The sequence below is a fragment of the Mytilus edulis genome, chromosome 1, assembly GCF_963676685.1.
Source record: "Mytilus edulis chromosome 1, xbMytEdul2.2, whole genome shotgun sequence".
Lineage (NCBI taxonomy): Eukaryota > Metazoa > Mollusca > Bivalvia > Mytilida > Mytilidae > Mytilus > Mytilus edulis.
Window position 1 is genome coordinate 80,699,112 of NC_092344.1, and position 20,781 is coordinate 80,719,892.

Consider the following 20,781-nt stretch of genomic DNA (forward strand, 5'->3'; position numbering starts at 1 on the left):
AGGGTTTCCATTTCATCCAATCACTTTTCTTTTAGCTTACCGATTTAGAATTATCAAGATGGCATCTAAAAAGTGACGTTGATAACTTAAATGTCAAAATATTGAGAAAACATTATGTATTTTCCAGTAGGCTGGCCAAAATATCTTAAAGAAACACAACATGATTCCCCACCACTGCAGTATATTATTAGTAGCTGTGATAGAATGTTGTTTGCCATTTTGTGCCAAGACACCATCAGTATATGGTACTGTAAGGTAAATACATTTTAAAATGTGTCAGAAGGTGTCAATAAAATCCAAAAACTTCCAACTTTTATTTGTAACCTTGATTTTTGTTAGATAAAAACAAACAAATACATAGATACTTTCGTGTAAATATCCACAGGAGGTTGAAATCCTATCAATGAGGGTCTATAAATATGTCAACTCGACTATCACAGTAGAGCTTCTCTACGAGAGAAGCTCTACTGTGATAGTCGAGTTGACATATTTATAGACCCTCATTGATAGGATTTCAACCTCCTGTGAAATATCAATGGATACCCATGACCAGTTGGGTGTACTGCAAAAGAGGGACGAAAGATACAAGAGGGAGAGTCAAACTCATTGATAAGACAAACATACAAATAATAGTACAGAAGACACAACATAGAAAACTGAAGACTAAAGACTAAGCAACACAAACCCCACCAAAAACTGGGGGTGATCTCAGGTGCTTCGGAAAGCAGATCCTGCTCCACATGTGGCACCCGTCGTGTTGCTTATTTTATTACAAATCCGGTAAAAAGTCTTATTCAGTAGGTCATATTCATGAAAAGGGAAGGGGAATTGTAGTTACGACATAAGGAACATATTCGATACCATCTGTGAAACAGTTATTCCATAACGATCAACCAACTTGTGATGGCGTCTGTAAAATTTACGAAGGGATGATTTCAATTTCACCATTTGGAACTCTTGGTTTAATAGCTTCCTTGTGAGTAGCAATCCTCTATCAAGGAAATCATGATAGGAAAGGAAATACAAGCCCGGAAATACAAGCCCGGAAATATCGTATCAATTGGGAGATAAAGACTCCATATGAAGGCGCTGGAATGTTGCTACATAGAAATGGAAAGTTCACAATTGGGAATCTGAAATCATCTCTTTTTTGTCTTTTGAAACTTGCAAGACAGTTGCATTCTTTTAGTTTTAGACTTTTACACAAGAATATAGTGTGTTTTCTTAAAGAAAACATAATATATTACAGTTGACCTTTTTGAAAGGCCTGCAACAATAAAAATTACAAATGTATTTCTCTGAAAGTGAGAGCCGTGGTGTAGTGGTTAATGCATCGCACTACTAACTCAAAGGTTCCTGGTTCAATTCCCGTTCTGGGATGAAAATTTCAGGGACTGAATTTTCAGCTCTCCCTTGACGCAATTTGCAAGTATGGTCTTGAGGAAACGATGATAGTCCGTCGGAAGGGGACGATAAATGGCTGACCCGTGTTAAAAGAGAGCCATATCTCTTGCACGTTAAAGACACCCTTGTAGATTTCGAAAAAGAGCAGGCTAATGCCGCTACAAGGCAGCACTTGAACCCGCAAAGTGGAAAGGGATTAATATAAGTTGCAAAACATGTTTCCCAATCCACTATAAATAAATATGTTTAAACTAACCAAAATTGGCATGTTATAACCATTTTGTAGATATTTTGATTTGTCATTGACGACATGATCAGTTTCAGCGTGATAGACGACTGTAGAATCACAAATTGTCAATATAATTCAAGAAGGGTGTGAGCAGGGTACCATTTGTTTTATCAGCTATGGTAAATCTATTCTATAGGCAAGGTCAAGGTTTCCATCAATTTCTAATGGCAGTAATGCAGTTGATGGATTATTAAGGAAATTCAAAAGGCAGAAATGATAAAAGTTTTATTTGGTGTTCTCATTTGTAAATTATAGTCTGAATTTGCTCTGGTGACTCAAAGCCATTTTCAAATAATTTTGGGCCATGGGAGATCAAAGAATTATGTATATTATCTATATAGAAAACAAGAATCATAGAAATTTCTGACTGAAGCAGTAAGTGTCTTGTCTATCGGAAAATGGTACAAGATACATTATCAAGAACATTTAAATAAATAAATTCACTTTACTCCACAAATCTGACATTCTTTTACAGAACTATTTGATTTAAATAGAGTATTAATACATAATACACTGTACATTTTGGAATGCTGGTCAGTAGTTACTTGGGGACACTTGTTTTTAACCAATCAGCAATGGGGTTCCCCAATCACTGCCACATCATCATCATCATCACTTGTTTACTAATTGTTTGTAGAGATCATACTAACCAATGAGATTCATAGCTAATTTTGAATTAACCAATCATCGCTTGATTAGTAGGGCTTTTGTTTTATGCACACAGGCTCAACTATTCCTGATGCAACGCTTGCTTGCAGCAGCCATTATTATTTTTCTGGGAAAATATTTTCTTCCCACCCTCCAACTCCCTTAAGGACAATACTTTTATTTGCTTAAAGATCTATATGCATGTATAATTCATATGTTTATTTGAAAAGAAGCATCAACTTCACATATTTTTTTGTATTGTTTAATTTAGTAGAGTAGTATTCACAGTTATTATGTACTTTTTGTTAGGAGTACCACAGTTTTTCAACTTGATTTAGCTTTCTTTGTAAATATGTTTATTGCTATATTGATATGCAAAGAAAATATTAGACTGTGATTCTTTCTCCCAAACCAGTGTCTGTTTACGTTATCCCTTTATACATACTATAACCAGTTGGCAGTTCTTGGTCCCTTAACTGAACTGTGTAAATCAGGTGCTTTCATCTGCACTGTAACTCTTCATCATTCGGTCAGGGCACCAAAGATAAAGCATACTGGTTATTGGTCATTGTTGGTACAACTGACATTTATACAGCATAATAAGGGAGGATCTGGGTGGGACAGTGTTGTGGATTAATTTTGCTACTAATACACCCCTTGTACATTATGTAGGCCTCTAGATGTCTTTTACGAATTTTGATATTGTTTAAAATTTGCAATGGTTGTCTTTTCTTTTGAGTCTTTATTCACATAAATTGTACACCAAAAGTCTGTTCTCTTGTTTTTGTTGTTGGTCTACTATATATGTTATGATTAACTAATCTTCATACTATGGTATGCAGAGGTTAAATGCCTAAGGGGATTACGTGAGATAAAGTCCTGAGGTTTATCCTGGCTCACTATTATTACTGGGCATTACAAATCATGACATTGAAAAGATAGATGTAAAATCCCCTTCTTTATAAACTTTATTGCTACAGACTATTTTACTTATACAAGATATATTTTAACATAGGCTAAACATTTCACTTATGTAATACAATCATGTTTAGATGTTACCTCTAGTTTATTCTCAATTCTTTCTTTTCTTCCAACCACTCTGTGGCCAAGTAGTCTATACTGTAATCACTTGCCAGTTTACACTGAGGTTCTAATTTCTAATTTCGCCTCTGTGGGCGCACTCGACTCGAATCTTAATTGACTATGATTGTCAGTTTTCCTATCAAAGGTAGGTGGTTTTCTCTAGGAACTTTTGCTTCCTCCACCAATAAGAACTGGCCACCACGAAGTAACCCAAATGTGGATCATAAAAGTGGCATTTAAACACCACCACTCAATCATCAATCCTATTCAGGGTGGGGGGTTTATAAGTGCCATTTTCCCCTTTAATTTCAAGAATAGAAAAGTAATTCAAGCCTTTCAAAGTTATTTTTATACGCCAGTCAAAATTTTGACGGGACGTATTATGGTATACAAGTGTCCGTCCTGCGTAAACATGTCGCACTATTACTTGAGAACGACTCGTCAAAATTTTATGAAACTTAATACAGTTGTTCCTTATAATGGTTATAAGATCTGCATACTTTTGGTGAAAATAAAATTAAAACTTTTTGAGTTACAGGACTTTGTAACTAAAACAGGGGTGTGGTTTTTTTCACATGTCATGCTGTATCTCAAAAACGATTTATGATAATTGCTTAAAACTTTACACACTTCTTAATTATATAAATCTAAAGATCTGCATAATTTTTGGTGATGATTCAAAATTTTATTTTTGAGTTATTGAGTATTTTGTAAAAAAGGGGGATGGGGTTTTTACATGTAGCGCCATATCTCAAAAACGATTTATGATTATTGCTTAAAACCTTACACACTTGTTAGTTATATCAATCTAAGGATCTTCATACTTTTTGGTTTTGATTCATAATTCTATTTTAAAAAAATTGAGAGTTTTTTTGTAAAAAAAAAGGGGGGGGGCTTTCACACTGTATCTCAGAAACAATTTATGATAATTGCTTAAAACTTCACACACTTCATAGTTATATTTATCTTAAGATCTGTATACTTTTTGGTAATGATTCAAAATTTTATATTAGAAATTTTGTTTATTTTGTTAAAAAAGGTGGGTTTTCACATGTCACGCTGTATCTCAGAAACTATTTATGATTATTGCACACAAGACGATGGGCCTATCATGCGCTCATGGCGCAGCTGTTTATTATTGATAATATAAAAATATATAAAAATGGACAAAAAAGTGCAAAATGGTCAAATTCACAATTTTTATGTCAGTCACTATGATATCATAAATATGACGACATTGACATATGACCTTAAGTAGTAATTTTACATGTAATTTTTTTAATAAAATATGTAAAATCCAAGGCCTTATGTAAAAACATGAACATCTTTGTAAAATACATCTTGTAGCAACATATTTAATATGTTTTTTAGAGTTAAGCCTTAGCCTATATATATGTAATGTTGTGTAGATTTTATCTTAAAAATGATTTTAAGATCTCAAAAGGAGGATTTTGGCAGTTTTTACAGTTTTGCACTTTATTCATTTTTTTTACCTCTATGTTGATATTATATATACATGTTATAGTAATTCAAAACACTGCAAATTCAGATTTTTTTGCATGTGAAAAATTGCAATAAGATGTTGTTTGCCCAAATAAAAAATCATATTTTATGATTATAAATTTCAATTACTTTGAAAAAGAAATATACCGGTAACTTTCTTTTCATTAGCTTCCTTCATGTTGTACGCAGCATTTCTGTAAATCACAATTATCCATTTGTGTCCATGCAAAAATTCATTTTTCAATGTTAAGTTTTTTGTGTTTAAGTCCATTTTACAGATACTTTAAGCAATGTGTCAAATATATTTTGGTGTATGGAATGAATGTAATTAGTCAGGTCTGACTGGCAGGGTTCATCTGACAGACCTTTTTCTGGTTCATATGTCATATAATGTAATTCTTGTCGTATATTGGTTCTGTTTAAGACTTTCAACATATAAGTACAATCATGATCAGTAAAGCAGGCGAGACATTTTAGTGTGTTTTGTTTATATATTTTGGGGAGCTAGGTATTTGAGTAATACACCATTTTCTTTATTTAAAACTTAACAATGGTCTTTCTCTAATTTAAGACCAGTGGCCATGTCTGTCCACTCAAAAAATGAGAAAAAGGTCACATGCCTATTAAGGGGACATATAGGTGGTACAATGGTCTCTTATAGAATTGTGTTCTTTCATACATGTACAAGCAGAAAATTAGATAACAAGCAAGGACAGATAACCCATTTTTTTTTTATAAAACAGTCTATCATGTCTATTATTTGAACTTGGAATTATTTTTAATTATGGAATTTGCTTGATTTCTTGTTGTTGAAATTTGTAATAAATTCCATGTTTATTCTGTACTGAAATTTTCCGTGCTGCGCACAACACTTTCTATTTAATACAAAGAAAATAGTATATTTTCAATAGAATGTACTGTGCGGTGCACATCACTATCTAACCAAAATACATTGTATGGAAAGTGTTTTTAACCGCTCAAAAGATCATAATACAAAATAAACATGGAATTTATAAAAAAAAAATTAAACACAAGAAATTATGTTAATTCCATAATTAAAAATAATTCCAAGTTCAAATAATAGGCTGTTATAAGTTCATGTGTATGGTTTATTTGCTGATAAATGTATAAATATAAATAATGCAATCAGAAAAAATCTAAGCCAAAATATTGATATTATTATTAATAAGAAATCATATTAATATATATGATTGAATTATTCTCAAGATCTGGTCTGTTGACCTATGTGGGATACTAATTAGGGTTAACTTTGTTATGTTTAGATAGGAATATTTTTATTTTGATATTTTGTTATGATATTTTTTTTTTTGCTCTATTTTTGTATAGATCTATCTTCATTTCATACAAACCTACTATAGATGTATGTTTAGCAGTATTTATTGCCACATTAAACCCTTTGTAGATGATTGATGTCTTTACATGGGGTTTTGACAGATGGAGTTACATTTGTCATACTTAATTATACAATACATTTGTTTTTATGTAAAAAATGGATATAAACCTGTACTTTTGAAACATATAAATGTTTTAAATTTGAAACCACATTTTGAGGTTGAAAGTGAGAAGAAGATATTGGTTTAGGAAATGAACAAACTGGTACAACTACAATGTTTTATGTGTTTATTGTTACTTCCTAAAAATATGTTTAAGGAATGACTGTAATATTTTTTCTGTCTATGAAGAAATAACATAAAAAATTTGGTGCACACTGAATAACGCGCTTAGCAGGTTATTTAACAGTTTGCACCACATTTTTTATGTTATTATACCCCACGCAACAAAGTTGCGGAGGGTATAATGTTTTTGACCCGCCCGTCAGTCCGTCCGTCCGTCCGTCAGTCCTGTTTCTTGTCATCGCAACTCCTCTCAAACTACACAACAGAATTTCACGAAACCTTTTCAGATAATAAGGACATACTATGTAGTTGGGCATATCGACGGGAAATTGCGATTCAATTTTTTTTCTAGGAGTTACGCCCCTTTGAACTTATTTACTTTAATGTACTACTGCAACAGTTTGTCATCGCAACTCCTCTCAAACCACACAACAGAATTTCACGAAACCTTTTCAGATAATAAGGACATACTATGTAGTTGTGCATATCGACGGGAAATTACGGTTCAATTTTTTTTCTAGGAGTAACGCCCCTTTGAACTTATTTACTTTAATGTACTTCTGCAACAGTTTGTCATCGCAACTCCTCTCAAACCACACAACAGAATTTCACGAAACCTTTTCAGATAATAAGGACATACTATGTAGTTGTGCATATCGACGGGAAATTGCGATTCAATTTTTTTTCTAGGAGTTACGCCCCTTTGAACTTATTTACTTTAATGTACTACTGCAACAGTTTGTCATCGCAACTCCTCTCAAACCACACATCAGAATTTCATGAAACTTTGTAGATAATAAGGACATACTATGTAGATGTGCATATCAACAGGAAATTACGGTTCAATTTTTTTTCTAGGAGTTATGCCCCTTTGAACTTTTGTAGATAATAAGGACATACATGTACTATGTATATTGACAGGAAATTATTATTCAATATTTTTCCTTATACAATTTTTTTTTCTTATACTTATTTAATTTCTCCAATGACAATGTGGGGACGTGGGATATGTGAGCGTGCTCACTAAGGTTCTTTAATTTTGAATAGACAGAAAAAATATTACAGTCATTTCTTATAATTTAATTCTAAATTCCATTTTAAACCGTAGAAAACCATGAAAAAACGTTGATGACGTCACGGTCACATGACTAAATTATGTCTATGGGCTCATAACAAAATAACGTCAGCCAATCAGAAGATACGTTACATCCAAAATTAAATTATTTATAAATATAAATGATATTGACACTAAATTGGTGTTCTGTTTAATGGGGGACAAATGGGTTCAACCTAATTTTAAGGATTTAATTACCTGGTACTGAACAAATTTTCTCCTCATCTCTTGATTAATGAAGTTAATATCCTTAAGGGCATACGATACAGTTTTGATCCCGTATTTACAAGTTGATGAAAATTTGCATATCGGCTATTTTTTACCTGATTTAAAATCAAATATGTAATAAAAAATATACCTTCATGTGCTACTTTTTGAGTTAAATGAGGTCGAAATTTGGTATATTTGCTCAAAATTCGGATATGTGGCCGTATTTTCCTTTTCGAAAGAAAGACATAACTTTTTTGTTTTAAAAGATAAACAAAAATTGTTTTTTGTTAAATAATTTGTAATTTCTGTATTTTATAAGTATTCTTACAATTTATGCATTTTTTGTTCAGAAATAACTCATATTTATCAAATGGTCATGAATTGAGAAAAAAACGTAATTTTTTGCTGTATATTTATCAAAATTAAAAAAATTGCACTATTTACAGTTTTATAAAATTTGGTCCACATAATCTCCCTGCAAAATGAAACAAAATGTCGGTTGAAAAAATGGAGGTCCATGCACTCATTTTCAAATTAAATCAGTTTGAAGGATAAAAATCAGTGGAAAAATGCATCTTTTCCCGATATGTCACATTTTGACGTCACGAAAATAACATTTTACGTTAGCCCTTAATGTACTCAGACAAGAAAGCGTTCAAAATACAATGTTCAACAAAACACTTAGAGGACTTAACTTTCATTGACTTGAATATATGAGTTTCGGAAATTTAATTCATTGGTCTTTTTGGTTTGAAGTTACCATCTGACCAAAAGTTACTGGTGCTGTCCAATATAGATTAACAATACTTTCTTGATAAAAATCGACTTTCAAGAATTCTTATTTACGTGGAATGAAATGATATTTGAACTCTCACCTTTTATAACTTATATTCTATAGAAAGTTTTTCTGACCTATGAAGTGCAATGCAATTTTCTGTCAGATTTCATGTTTCCTTCATGGTTGCTGATATGATGCACCTTTAAAGGAAACAGCAATTATCTGCAAATAACATGAATCCGACATTAATAAGAGTAATTTATAGCTTTAAAATTTGGTATTCAATATTCAAATTATTTCAAGATTTGACTTAAATATGTCACTAAATTACATGCATAATATCTCAGGTTTATGCATTTGAAAAGTTATACATTGTATAACAGTATCAAACACTTTACATATTATTATAAAGTAAGTTTGATACTTATTTTAACTTCCTATGTGTAATGTCATACCAGTGCAAACCTTGTAACTCCTGTTGACAAGATTGTTGTTGAAAATTTAATTTGGATTCTTTTTAAAATTATGAATATTGTTAGAATCATGAAATTGTGTTTTTCTGCTGTTTAAAAAATGAAATATCTATAGGTCAACATTGACCATAGTCATAAATTTGACTAAATTTAATCTCAGTCATTAGATCTATCCCCATATCAAACAGTTGAATTAAAGTATACTTCAATCCCTAATAATGGTAAATGGTAAATCAAATTACAAAAATCTAAAGTAAATTCTCATTGTTGAAGGGGTAACAAAGACCTGTTATGGTACCATACTAACATCAGCAATATTTGGTCTCTGGTGGTTAATTATCTCATTGGCAATCATACCAAATCCAAATAGAAAAGCCGTAATGAGACTTATATGATTGAACATATTAACATGAATAAAGGAGACCATTTTGTGTCACATCAATGGTTTGAAAACAAAAATTTTGCAAAAATAGTTGAAATCTATTTAACATTTGTTTCAACAAAATATTTTGAGAGGAAAATAGTGGAATGCTGCTGACTGGACATAAAGTAACAAATCAAGAATATAATAGAAATTTTTTGTAATGTTACTTACAGATGTATTTTACATTTCAGCCACCAGTTCAGATAGTAAATTACACACAATCACAGAGAGATTTAGACAAATTTGGGGCATACACATTAGCAGAATGGAAGCCAGATTCTTCTATGATAGCTGTTATGGTAAGCAAGAGTCTAGTATCTAACTGGATTAAAGTATCTGAATAAAGTTAAATATGAAATTACAGAATGCAGTATCTAATTAAAGTTAGGCTGAAAAATATCGATAAAGTTAAACAGGAATGTAGTTGCTAAGTTAAGTTTACTTCGGTTGAAAACAAATAATTATGATAGATAAATGAATTTTCCCATCCTGGTGACAAACTTTTTATTGATGCCTGTTTAATAGAGTAAGGCTTTCAAATTGTATTTGTTTCAAATGCTCATTAGGATTTTAACAAAGTTATTGATATTGTGATGTATGATGTAGATTATGCCTCATAGATATGTATTTTTGCTCTCTCTTTGCAGACAAGTAAACATCATGTGATATTTTTCAAAGTAGATTTAGATATATCTGTACCAAATCATCACTGTCTATACGTACAGCAAGAAGGAAAGTAAGTTTACAGATTCACAACCAAAAATTGGAACAGAATTGTTTGTTTATTTGCCAGTAAAATTCTTTTTGGTGATCTTTGAATCACTTGGCCTTCAAACCATTAGTTAGTATCTATAGTGCAGAATAAAGCTTTTTCTATTTTATATTTATGCACTGACATTAGCTTGTTGTGTTTTGCACTAAAAGTTAATGGTGTGCATCTTAAAACGACCTTGCTGCTATAAAAATTAGATCATAAGAGTTTACATATACAAATGTATATGGTTAATTAACTTTGCTAAGATTTAAGTTTTTGAGGAAGTTTGTGTTTAGAAATCATGTAATTCAATGTAAAATATATATCTACAAAAATTATCCTCTGTGCTAGTCAATCAATAGTTTCTCAACTTTCTGTAATACTTTGTTGAAAAGATATTATTTACTAATCATCATTTTTAACGTTAGACAAAGAAAATTATATATGATTTATTCTTTGAGAAAATCTTTCATCTGTATCCTAATTTCAATTCTTAATTTTAGGCTGAGGAAAAACAAAATTAGAATCAGGTAAAATTTGGTACACTGATATAAGAAATGTACAGTGTGATAATGTTGTTAAAATGCTTTGCTAGACAATTTTTTTCTATAGATTCATTGTAGTTATTGCTGTTTTGATCAATTATAGGTAAAAACACTACTGGTAAAATCAATAGACACCTGATTGTTTCAAAGGATCATCATGATCATTACATGTATAATTTTGCAAATCTTGTCATCTAATTGATTTCATAATAAGAGGATTATGTCTTACCTACTGTACAAAAAAATGCTGTAGTTAAAGGGAAATTCCGCGATTTTTTACTTATCATCTAATTATGTTCATCTTAACATAAAAAACACATTTGCAAAGTTTTAAATTTATATTCCTTCTAATAACGGAGAAAATCAAGTATTTGTAACTTTTTTGGTTGAATTCTCGAGTGGGTCGTGACGTATTAGCCCGATTTATTGAATTCTGGGAAAAAATAAAATCTGTTTAACTCTTATAGCTTATCGACAATATACGTAATTAAAAGCGCACAGCTGATGAATGGTCGAAGTTATAAACCACAATATAAGAATGAACGAAAGTGAATATGCATATATATACCGTTTTGTATTGATTGAATTAAACTCCTATAAAATTATCTCTAGTAAATGTTTTTGAATAAATTTAATTAATTATTGTTGAGATTTTTTTCATAAAATATTTATTGAACATTTTTACTGATATTGAACTGAAAATATTTCAGTTCTATTTACCGTTATTGTTTTGATAATCATTTCAATGCAACTAATGTGTGAGCAGAGTGTGTATATTATTTTGTAAAGGTCACTGTATATTTCTCGGCTTGAGGTCAATTTGTTTACCTTGTAGCTATTTAGCCGCAGGTGTGAGTTCAAGCGTACACAGGTATAAATGTTGTTATTTGGAAAGAATAAATAGAAAGGATTAGAGAATATGCTGTCATGATGTTAATACACTAAGATTAAATACACGATGAGAATAAAGATACAATAATTAAATTGTGTAAATTAATTGAAAATAAAATTCAGATTCGTAATTCCGAAAGTGTATAAAAATAAAAGGAAACAATTTTTGATTACTTTCTTAGCGGCAATTGGCATAAAGATTCAAATATGAAGCAAAAAATAGTAGTTTTAATCTTTAATAAAAACTAAATGCAATATTACCCAATTTGATATACCATTGTACATCTGTTTGATATCATTGACTTTACCGGAATTTCTTAGCTTGTATTCAAATCTGGCTGTGTTTAAATGCTAATAAAACTATTGCAATTTTAAAGTTTTTAATTGACAAAAAAATACAACATACAACATGCATAATTTTTTTTTAGTTTCTTTTTAACATTTTATTCTTACATAATTAAATTCATTTGACAATCATTTACACGAACTTTTTGTGAAAAGAATACTAATTATCTAAGCTAAGGCATTATATCTTTTGAGGATTTTTGAGGATTTTTTTTAAAATTCTATGATAATAGTTGTGCAATGTTGAACATGATAGCCGTCATTAATCCAAATAAGTAATACAGTAATTGTAATAAAAGTTATACTTTAGTCATGCATTACAGATATTGACGAATTTATAATAGTTCGTTCATACATCGTTGATCATGAAACAATCATTATTAGTATACATGTAAGTTTCCTGACGTATAAGAGCCATTGAGGATGAGCTCCAGAGAAATCAGACTAGTTGCGTTTCGTTCGTTTGTTTGTTGGGAAAGGAGAGGAAATGCAACCGCTTGTACAGATAAACGACAGAATTACCATACAAGCATTTATAGTCAACACAATCAGAAAGAGTTCCCATCGTTAGACGGGGAATATGAAGGCTTCCAAGAATGAACAAGTGACATGTCTAACTCTGAACAGTTAGAGAACAGACTATCGACATCGAACGCTTGTTCTTGATATTTGAAACTGTATGCATATATATACGTATACGTTTATGATATAGTGATGAGTTCTGACAAAAACTAAATTCCTTCATGGTTATATCTTGCCATACGTTTATATTGGTTTGTAAGGTGATTACTCAAAATCGTTATTTGAAAATCCTGTTTGTGAGATGTAGATTCATTTTAATACAGAAATTTCGTCTATATATTTCACAAGTGTATAACACGGAGAAGCTCTGAAGGTTCATTACTCCCATTTTGTTTGGGTGTGAACCATCAATGTTTACAGCAATATCAAGGAATAAGGTGTTGATGGTAGAAAGAACTATGGGCGTCATGTGGCAAATATTACATGCATATCGGACAATGAGTTGTCAATCTGTATGAAAAGTTTTCCAATACAACCATATTATTGAGAAGGAATGTTTACATGCTATACTCTCGTACTAGTATTACAGGGTTCTTAGACACACATCGTTTTAACGATGTTTAAAAAAAGACAGAACCAATTTAATGTCATATTTCCCTATTTTTTAAATATAACTAAAATTCTTTTATCTGACAAGAATATCCCTATTTAGCGAACAAGTAATTTATTCTTTTTTCGGTTATTGAATACCAAGAAAGAAAATAAATCCAGAAATTAATTTGAAACTTTGATACTCAAAAGTTTCCCAGCAAAATATTCACATCCCCTGGGGATAATTAGTGTTCGTCCAGTGGCATATATAACAATTGTGATGACGAATTCCTTCCTTTGTTTGAGAACAATCTTATTGAAATATAAATCTGTGATTTTCCTAGGTCCACAGCTTCAATGAACCAAAGCAAAAGTTATACATCGACCTGTATTTAAATCAAATTGGTTCTCTTCTTCTTTTGGTATACAACTGTAGTCTATCGACATTCGATGATTACATACTGTTGGCATACGTTGGCTAGTCTATTTACAACACTTTTACCCCAATTTATTCAAAATATATGTTTTTTTCTTATGTTCAATGTATACACGTATATATTTTAAATTGCGCTATAGTTCCGTAACTTTATATCCAGTCGTATAAACGAATCGTCGGCAAGTGCGTACATTTTTTTAAATCAATATTTCTGGTCTGTTCCAATCTGTCCTTCACTATTGACAATGACTATATATTACATTTTCCCAAATTCACCCTTGGAAAAAATATTTAAATAGATTTTAATTTCATCAAATCTTATTTTTTGGGTATTATTTATATATTATGAATTATATTCTTTACACCAGAAATGTTATTTATAAACAGGCGTATGAGTTTAGTAATGACAAGTAAGACAGAGTTGTATATTATACATCTGATAGTTCAAAATGGAAAGTTATAAGTTATAAGTTATCAGCCGTGTACACTGATCAATACCTGCAGAAGTGAAACGATGCATGAACTTGCAAGCCCGACAGGAAATCGCTTGAATACCTGGACGTGTCACCTCACACCCCTCACAATACCTTTGGAAGTAATACCTTTAGCCATGCTGGTGATCAGATAAGGGAAGATCAAATTATATTTGAAAAAAGTTTATTACTTTAAAGAATTATGAACAAATTAGATTTTCGAAAACAATTTTCACGGAACACTTATTTATGATTTCAACTTTGACTTTTCACCTAATTCCAATATCAACAGTTTAAAAACAACAGACCATGGTAATTTAAAAAAAGTAAGAATATTTTCCGTATCAAGTTAGTTAGTCGTATTAAACAACCGTACGATTGACAAGATATCGACACGCAATTACGACTACATCGGTTACTGTAGTTTTGTTTCTTTGTGGTTTATAGACATATCGTTTTTATTCATCGGGAAAGAAGACAAGATGGCGGATCTCGGAGAATTGATACTCTAAATTTAAAATCGATGGTGATCGCTTATCTAGCGGAATAAAACTTTAATATCTATGAATTTGAACATTTTTATACAGAATGAACATAATATCAATTTTTGATTTTTTTGCGAAGTTTCCCTTTAATACTTGGTTATCTCTTCCTTTGAAGCATAATTTATACAAAGGCTGTACATGCATGCTTGAGAAATAAAGAAAATTAAATCTGTTTGTTTTAAAAAAATATCTTAAGACACTATTCAGCTTCTTTTGTTTAGTCTTGCCTGCTTTGACTGTAAATTCAGAACTTTTATGCTATAAAATATCCATGAAAATAAACTTCACCCATTGATGATAGGAAAGAAATCAAAAGTTCATAAACTTGTTTTTGTATTTGATTTAAGCAATTAGGTAATATATATTTTTTTTTGAATAAAGAAATGTATTTTTATAAATTTTGTGTCCTAAACTATTTATAGTTTTGTGAAAACATGTACTGGTATGTGAGAGAGAAAAAAGGCTGTTATATTATCAGATTTAAGATAAAATATGTTTTAAAACCACCAAACTGTTGATGACCTTCTTGCTGTTGTCTGCTCTATGGTAGGGTTGTTGTTTCTTTGACATATTCCCCATTTCCATTCTCAATTTTAATCTACATTTTTCACTAGCTTTAATCACACTTAACCTTACTTAACAATGATGACAAACACCATTTCATGATTCTGAGTAATAATGCTTAATGGAATTCTTATTATTGTAAATATATGCTGTCAGATAACACTGCACCTTAAATTATTTTCTCAGATAAAGTTAAAAGTGAATTGTATGTACATAAACATAACATTGAGATGTTTTGTATTTTCAGACTTTACAATACAAAGAAAGATTTAAATGGAATACCTGATAGTGACAGTGTTCCAGCAATTAAAATTGGACCATGTTCACAGCTCGATTTAGAGGCCAGTATAACTTGGTAAGGGACCTAAGGGTACTGTTACATAACTATATACATATGGTGTTGGTTGATTATGTGCTCATCTCAATTTAGAGGCCAGTATTACTTGGTAAGGGACCTAAGGGTACTGTTACATAACTATATACATATGGTGTTGGTTGATTATGTGCTCATCTCAATTTAGAGGCCAGTATTACTTGGTAAGGGACCTAAGGGTACTGTTACATAACTATATACATATGGTGTTGGTTGATTATGTGCTCATCTCAATTTAGAGGCCAGTATTACTTGGTAAGGGACCTAAGGGTACTGTTACATAACTATATACATATGGTGTTGGTTGATTATGTGCTCATCTCAATTTAGAGGCCAGTATTACTTGGTAAGGGACCTAAGGGTACTGTTACATAACTATATACATATGGTGTTGGTTGATTATGTGCTCATCTCAATTTAGAGGCCAGTATTACTTGGTAAGGGACCTAAGGGTACTGTTACATAACTATATACATATGGTGTTGGTTGATTATGTGCTCATCTCAATTTAGAGGCCAGTATTACTTGGTAAGGGACCTAAGGGTACTGTTACATAACTATATACATATGGTGTTGGTTGATTATGTGCTCATCTCAATTTAGAGGCCAGTATTACTTGGTAAGGGACCTAAGGGTACTGTTACATAACTATATACATATGGTGTTGGTTGATTATGTGCTCATCTCAATTTAGAGGCCAGTATTACTTGGTAAGGGACCTAAGGGTACTGTTACATAACTATATACATATGGTGTTGGTTGATTATGTGCTCATCTCGATTTAGAGGCCAGTATTACTTGGTAAGGGACCTAAGGGTACTGTTACATAACTATATACATATGGTGTTGGTTGATTATGTGCTCATCTCGATTTAGAGGCCAGTATTACTTGGTAAGGGACCTAAGGGTACTGTTACATAACTATATACATATGGTGTTGGTTGATTATGTGCTCATCTCAATTTAGAGGCCAGTATTACTTGGTAAGGGACCTAAGGGTACTGTTACATAACTATATACATATGGTGTTGGTTGATTATGTGCTCATCTCAATTTAGAGGCCAGTATTACTTGGTAAGGGACCTAAGGGTACTGTTACATAACTATATACATATGGTGTTGGTTGATTATGTGCTCATCTCGATTTAGAGGCCAGTATTACTTGGTAAGGGACCTAAGGGTACTGTTACATAACTATATACATATGGTGTTGGTTGATTATGTGCTCATCTCGATTTAGAGGCCAGTATTACTTGGTAAGGGACCTAAGGGTACTGTTACATAACTATATACATATGGTGTTGGTTGATTATGTGCTCATCTCGATTTAGAGGCCAGTATTACTTGGTAAGGGACCTAAGGGTACTGTTACATAACTATATACATATGGTGTTGGTTGATTATGTGCTCATCTCGATTTAGAGGCCAGTATTACTTGGTAAGGGACCTAAGGGTACTGTTACATAACTATATACATATGGTGTTGGTTGATTATGTGCTCATCTCAATTTAGAGGCCAGTATTACTTGGTAAGGGACCTAAGGGTACTGTTACATAACTATATACATATGGTGTTGGTTGATTATGTGCTCATCTCGATTTAGAGGCCAGTATTACTTGGTAAGGGACCTAAGGGTACTGTTACATAACTATATACATATGGTGTTGGTTGATTATGTGCTCATCTCAATTTAGAGGCCAGTATTACTTGGTAAGGGACCTAAGGGTACTGTTACATAACTATATACATATGGTGTTGGTTGATTATGTGCTCATCTCAATTTAGAGGCCAGTATTACTTGGTAAGGGACCTAAGGGTACTGTTACATAACTATATACATATGGTGTTGGTTGATTATGTGCTCATCTCGATTTAGAGGCCAGTATTACTTGGTAAGGGACCTAAGGGTACTGTTACATAACTATATACATATGGTGTTGGTTGATTATGTGCTCATCTCGATTTAGAGGCCAGTATTACTTGGTATAAGAGAAACATCAATGTTAATCTGCTCCCCTGATGTCAATAATACTAATAGGGAAATCGTTAAATGTTTCCTCATTCAAAGTTATAATGCCACTAACACCCAAAAGACAAAAATCTGAACTGATTGTGTTACTTCAAAGTTTCATAGATAACAATGTCTTACAATGATATCCTTAAGTTTCCAAGCAATTGCAAAAAAAATATTTTATAATGGAAAATTTGTTGAAATTTTACAGAATTGAAATAATTTCTTTAGATTTTCTATGTAGCAAATTAGGGCAAATAGGCAAGATAGAATAAATGTCAATTGTAAAAAGTATGGGCAATTTTATTATCTTTTTTTTTTCTTTGGTGGTAACCATATCAAACTTTGAAGAACCATGTGTACTTTTTATATAGTTTTTATACGACCGCAAATTTTGAAAAAATTTTCGTCGTATATTGCTATCACGTTGGCGTCTGCGTCGTCGTCGTCGTCGTCGTCGTCGTCCGGCGTCCGAATACTTTTAGTTTTCGCACTCTAACTTTAGTAAAAGTGAATGGAAATCTATGAAATTTTAACACAAGGTTTATGACCACAAAAGGAAGGTTGGTATTGATTTTGGGAGTTTTGGTCCCAACATTTTAGGAATTAGGGGCCAAAAAGGGCCCAAATAAGCATTTTCTTGGTTTTCGCACTATAACTTTAGTTTAAGTTAATAGAAATCTATGAAATTTTGACACAAGGTTTATGACCACAAAAGAACGGTTGGGATTGATTTTGGGAGTTTTGGTCTCAACAGTTTAGGAATTAGGGGCCAAAAAAGGGCCCAAATAAGCATTATTCTTGGTTTTCGCACAATAACTTTAGTTTAAGTAAATAGAAATCAATGAAATTTAAACACAATGTTAATGACTACAAAAGGAAGGTTGGTATTGATTTTGGGAGTTTAGGTCCCAACAGTTTAGGAATTAGGGGCCAAAAAGGGACCCAAATAAGCATTTTTCTTGGTTTTCGCACCAAAACGTTAGTATAAGTAAATAGAAATCTATGAAATTTAAACACAAGGTTTATGACCATAAAAGAAAGGTTGGGTTTGATTTTGGGAGTTTTGGTCCCAACATAATAAGGGGCCCAAAGGGTCCAAAATTAAACTTTTGTTTGATTTCATCAAAATTGAATAATTGGGGTTCTTTGATATGCTGAATCTAACTGTCATGACTGTGTATGTAGATTCTTAACTTTTGGTCCCGTTTTCAAATTGGTCTACATTAAGGTCCAAAGGGTCCAAAATTAAACTTAGTTTGATTTTGACAAAAAATGAATCAGTTAGGTTCTTTGATATGCTGAATCTAAAAATGTACTTAGATTCTTGATTATTGGCCCAGTTTTCAAGTTGGTCCAAATCGGGGTCCAAAATTAAACTTTGTTTGATTTCATCAAAAATTGAATAAATGGGGTTCTTTGATATTCCAAATCTAACTGTGTATGTAGATTCTTCATTTTTGGTCCTGTTTTCAAATTGGTCTACACTAAAGTCCAAAGGGTCCAAAATTAAACTTAGTCTGATTTTAACAAAAATTGAAATCTTGAAGTTCTTTGATATGCTGAATCCAAAAATGTACTTAGATTTTTTATTATGGGCCCAGTTTTCAAGTTGGTCCAAATCAGGATCTAAAATTATTATATTAAGTATTGTGTAATAGCAAGTCTTTTCAATTGCACAGTATTGCGCAATGGCAAGAAATATCTAATTGCACAATATTGTGAAATATCAAATTTTTTTTTAATTAGAGTTATCTTTCTTTGTCCAGAATAGTAAGCAAGAAATATCTAATTGCAAAATATTGTGCAATAGCAAGATTTTTTTTTAATTGGAGTTATCTTTCTTTGTCCAGAATCAACTTAAATCTTTGTTATATACAATATACAATGTATATTCACTTTTTACTACCAACTGATAAATTAAAATAATCTTTACCATTCAGTGATAACAAGCAGTTTTTTTACATCTTAATATTTTATGATGTATTTAAATGAGTAGTTATTGTTGCAAACTTCATTACAAATTTTAATTGAGATTAGTTTTGGAATAAGGGAAAGGGGGATGTGATTAAAAAAATTGGGTTCAATTTTTCTCATTTGAAATTTCATAAATAAAAAAGAAAATTTCTTCAAACATTTTTTTGAGAGGATTAATATTCAACAGCATAGTGAATTGCTCTAAGAGAAACAAAAATTTTAAGTTCATTAGAGCACATTCATTCTGTGTCAGAAACCTATGCTGTGTCAACTATTTAATCACAATCCAAATTTAGAGCTGAATCCAGCTTGAATGTTGTGTCCATACTTGCCCTAACCGTTCAGGGTTCAACCTCTGCGGTCGTATAAAGCTACGCCCTGCGGAGCATCTGGTTTATAAGTTGTTTAACATATTTTTTAGTTGTTTGTGTGTTCGAGAAGATCTAGTCATTGCTACATCAGATGGGCATTTAAATAGAATCAAATGGAATGGCACTAAGAGTGAAAAGAATTCATTGTTCATCAGAGATTTTCCCGTCTCTATGGATTTCCAAAACACAAAAGGTAAGGGGAAGTAACTGATAAATTATTTGACAAATAATTGTAAAAAGTTATCAAAGACAGAGATGCTTAATGGATATTTTTCAAAACATTTTGAAATCGTTATATTTTTATTTCACGTTACATTTTGGACTTTATCATAAAGTTTATGTGAAGAGTAAAAGAACAAAAATATAATTTCGTTATATGTTATTATAACATTGACATATTGTTTTAGCTGCCAAACTAACAGAATCAGATGGTTATGTTGTACATATGGAATATAGCCCTATCATTGGAGGTTACATAATGGTTCTTTCCTCTGGAAGGGCCATGTTTGTAATACCACCCTCTACCAAAGCAGATAATGGGGTAGGTTTTAATCTTATTTTGTTATTAAAATATTTAAAATATTTTATTTAATTTTCACCACTTGGTGTACCGGTATTTCTTTTCAACCCTCACTGGAGTCTCAAGGTATTTTTTTTTCACAGAATATTTTCCACATATTTTACCCCTAACCAGTGAAGGATATATTGTAATAAACTTGTGTGTTTATGTGCCAATCCTTCGGTTTTATAAATTCATTTGTCTCTCCTCAACTGTCATTACATATTACTCCTTTATTAATAATGAATTGAAATTGGTCT

At 31.5% G+C, this 20,781-nt stretch overlaps 1 protein-coding gene across 3 annotated transcripts in view; it reads left to right on the forward strand.

The window, feature by feature from the left end:
* Positions 1-22: 22 nt before the first annotated feature.
* Positions 23-20,781, forward strand: part of LOC139491464 (guanine nucleotide exchange factor subunit RIC1-like) — a 57,091-nt gene continuing 36,332 nt past the window's right edge. For all 3 annotated transcript variants that reach the window (XM_071279179.1, XM_071279171.1, XM_071279187.1), the window contains exons 1-6: positions 23-255; positions 9,755-9,862; positions 10,211-10,299; positions 15,477-15,584; positions 20,013-20,155; positions 20,370-20,503. In XM_071279179.1, the coding sequence (XP_071135280.1) occupies positions 115-255; positions 9,755-9,862; positions 10,211-10,299; positions 15,477-15,584; positions 20,013-20,155; positions 20,370-20,503 (723 nt within the window). In that variant the 5' untranslated portion in view covers positions 23-114. The remainder of the gene's footprint in view (positions 256-9,754; positions 9,863-10,210; positions 10,300-15,476; positions 15,585-20,012; positions 20,156-20,369; positions 20,504-20,781) is intronic.